The sequence below is a fragment of the Durotheca rogersii genome (assembly GCF_024521655.1).
Source record: "Durotheca rogersii strain YMJ 92031201 chromosome Unknown GGS23scaffold_4, whole genome shotgun sequence".
Lineage (NCBI taxonomy): Eukaryota > Fungi > Ascomycota > Sordariomycetes > Xylariales > Xylariaceae > Durotheca > Durotheca rogersii.
The window spans coordinates 1,402,275-1,405,907 of record NW_026251235.1 but is presented as its reverse complement, the minus strand read 5'-3'; the positions used below and the strand labels follow the sequence as shown (position 1 = coordinate 1,405,907).

General features: G+C 50.3%; 1 protein-coding gene across 1 annotated transcript; it reads right to left on the bottom strand.

Annotated features, from left to right (window-relative positions):
• Nucleotides 1-3,013: 3,013 nt before the first annotated feature.
• GGS23DRAFT_594184 (uncharacterized protein) lies at nucleotides 3,014-3,633 on the bottom strand (the record flags this gene model as incomplete). The annotated part of the gene is made up of 2 exons (XM_051518124.1): nucleotides 3,014-3,181; nucleotides 3,586-3,633. The coding sequence occupies 2 exons, from the start codon at nucleotides 3,631-3,633 to the stop codon at nucleotides 3,014-3,016; spliced, it is 216 nt and encodes a 71-aa protein (XP_051374741.1).

The window sequence follows — 3,633 nt, the reverse complement described above, 5'->3', positions numbered from 1 at the left end:
GGCTTTTAATAAAGTCTATAAGAAAACTAGAAAGGTAATCCGGAAGGCGGAAGAGCGGGTTATAAAGTAATAAAGATTAGATATTAACGCTTTTTTTAATAACGAATTATTACGAGAAATCCTACGTATATTACGAGAAAAAAATACGGGTACGTAAAAAAAAGTAGAAAAGAAACGTAAAAAGAAGTAATAAAGATATAAGTTTAAGGGTTTCGTAGTTTTATTAGGCATAGCGCCCTTTTTTAATATAGAAATTACGTACCTACGTAATTTTAACTTTAAAAAAATTTTTTTATACTAGATTTCTTTTATGTTTTATTCTTCTTAAATTTATTTTATTATATACGTTTTTTATCGTAAATAATGTACGCTTTACTTAATATAATATACGTTAACGTAAAAATTTAAACTAGTTTCGAATTTATAAAAGATAGTTTCGTATGAACTATAAGTTTTCTATATATAATTTCTTACGTTTTCTAGGTTTTCTATAATAAATAAAGTTCGTAGCTCTAAAAATCGGTATTAAATAAACTAAGTATACTTTCTATATCTCTTTATCCTCCGGATAGGTTATTATTTTTAGCGTTTACGTTAAAAATAAGCCCGAATTATTCTGCGAAGTAGAATAATTCGGGCCTTATTTTATAGGTACCTAAGTACCTAAGCCTCGCCTATACTACCTATCGGTTAGGCACCCGGTACAGCGGATCTCGTGCCATACCGTAGGGCAACAGGCCCTGTCTAACGCCCACCGGCACGCCACGTGCTGAATCCCCTACCTAGGCGTAAGATCGGCCGATCCCTCCAGCGATCTCATCACTACAGCCTTCTAGAACACGGACGCAAAACCGCCTAAACCAAGTCGCTGGCATCCTCTCGTGAACCCTTCCGGTTACCGCATCTTCCACGCTGCGTATACCTACACGCTTCGTATACCTACCTTCCTACACGTTTGTATGCCGCCTACACGTGGCTACTCTAACCTGTGCGAGTACCTCCCCTTGAGAAGAATAACTACGAGCCGCTGTAGCCCTCTTAATGCGACTCTATATGTCGCGTCACTGGTGCAAACCTGACGCGAATCTCGGGCTTCATGTATGCGGCCCACCCCCTCAGGTCCCTATGCACATCGACCTGGTGCCCCGAGATGGACTGCAGGTCGAACATCCAGAGGACCTTGGCCATGAACGGCCCGCTCTGCCACCACGCGATCTCCTTGCCTGTGCACATTCGCGGGCCCTGGCTGAAGGGCTGGAAGTCCTTGCAGTCGTCGCCGGCAAACCGCACGTCGTGCAACGGGTGGTCTTCGAAGGGGGGGGGCACCCCCCTTCGGAATGAATGTCCTGTCGACCACGGCGCCGAGGCTGGTGGCCGGCATCCTATCAAGCACGTTAGGCATCACGCGGAGAGGCTCCATCAGGCAAGGGGTGAGGTAGGGCAGAACAATAGCGGCCTCAGAGACTTGCTGTCTTTCAGCGCGTTCATCTGCCTGATGTAGGCCATGTCTGCCGAGATGTCGACGCATACCCAATCCGTCAAAGTAGGCAAAACATCGCCCTTGGGCACCTCGCCTAGAGCTCTCATGCAATCGATGAAATTGTTAACATATACCTATGTGCAGAATCGACTCCTTAGCCTTGAGCGCCTTCCCAGGCCGGTGACAATTGCTCGACCGCCTCGCGATGTTGTACATGATCCCATTCCTAGATGAGGCCCCCGTGCTCGTCGTTGCCATGATTGTGGATTTGCGTCTTTGGGAAGACTAGCTCGCTGGGCGCGATCCGAGCGACGTCACCTGGATGGACCTGTGAGCATCAGGGAGTAAATTCCCATTTTGCGACTCACCGAACACATGCCATACTTTTTGATAGCGTCCTCAGCTGCCCGAGGCCATCGCCCCGTTAATCTATACCTCCGAGTTAGCTACCGGGTTTTGACTACCTATGTAGACTTTGAAACCCATCCTAGGGCAGGAGGTGGGTGCTTGCGAACGATAGGCATTCTAGGCGTTAGAGATAGCGACGATCTGGGAGCTGGGGTATTTAGACAATATTATCATCCTAGAGACACACTTGCGTGGCTATCCTGCCGGCGTTGTTCGGACATGGGCAGGCAGGCGACTCTAGGAAGTGTCGGCACTCTTTGGACCACTTGCACGGTTCTTTTCACGTTATAAATTGTAGAACCTCAACTACTTTTCGTCAGTAGGTATAAAGAACACACCCCCAACAAATCCTGTACATATACGATCGGTTCTACACCTACATCTACACTACATCGAACTATTTTCGTACACGTATGCCAGGCTTTTTTGGGTGCACGCCCAGGTGGGTGAAGTCGCTCACCGCCCGAGCGTCCGCCTGGTGCGTGGTTTCTGGCCAGGCCAGCCCCTTGGCGCTGCTGTCCTCGCCGAGGTGCTTCCACCCCTGGCTCTTCTTGCAGGCAGGATTGAAGCTGCTGCGCTTCACTGAGTCTCTGACCGAGTGTGTCGTTATTCGTGCCTACAAGCCTCGCAACCCATCGGCCGTGAGGATAGCTGGCTCTAGAACGTGGTCGGTTTGGCAGGCTGTAGTGGAACACGGGCAGGCAGCAACGGAGCATGGATGCAAATATCTGGACGGCGCTCGGGTTCGATACCATGCTGAAGGGGTCTATAATAGTAGTGGGCGGATTCGTTAGATGGTGAACCGGTGTGAGGAGAATGGGGCGGAAAGGGGACAGGGGACCTACATAGGTATGTCCTCCTGGGAATAGGTGATGGGGATCTTGGTGATGCCTATGAGGCTAGCCCTCGATCGAGCATTCCGGTTAGTAGCTACGCTCCTGGACGGCACTGGAGAAGGGCGTATAAGGCGCCGAGGCCGAAAAGGAACCGTGGCCTCTCGAGGGGTCGGATCATGTACGTGGCTAGAGCCACTATGGTAGGATCGGTAATCGTTCACCCGTCATGTTGGTGGCTCCCCGGTACAGCGCGATCGAAATATCTTTGGAAACACCGGTAATGTAGGCCTTAGAAAACGCAAAATATGATGAACAGTACAGTCTGGGCGATCGCCAGAACGTCCATCCAGATCCTGTAGGTCTTGTTGACGCCGAAGATGCGGCGGCAGAGCGCCAGGACGCTGAGCTTGACGGTGAGCGCGTGCACAAAATAGAAATACAGACCTACCATGTCCCACTAAGTAGCCAGTCTTCATGTCAGTGGGTACCTACGTATTGGCGCTATCGAACTGGGACGAGAGGAAACAAGGTGCATCTCTACCTACAGCCTCCACGAGCTCTCCTCAAGTAGAATATTGAAGGGACATATTTGGTGTATGCGCTTATAGTCTGCTGGGCTTTCGGCGATTTCTTGCTCGATTTCGCGTCCGTTGGGGATGCTGATGGCTGCAGACCACACCTGGAACTTTGTCGGCGACGGCCAGATGGGTTGAGAGAAGGCCGTCGCATCCGCTGCCTTATTCCCATCAATGCCCCGAAGTTGACGCCGGTGATAGACAGAGCGGCCACGGTAGCCAGCCAGTCCTCGGTGCTGGGCTTCCGCCCATTCTAGCGGGTCATGGCGAAGCGCAGCGCCGTCACCGAGATGCTGAGGGGAGTGAACACGACGAGTACAACAGATTGCGCCAT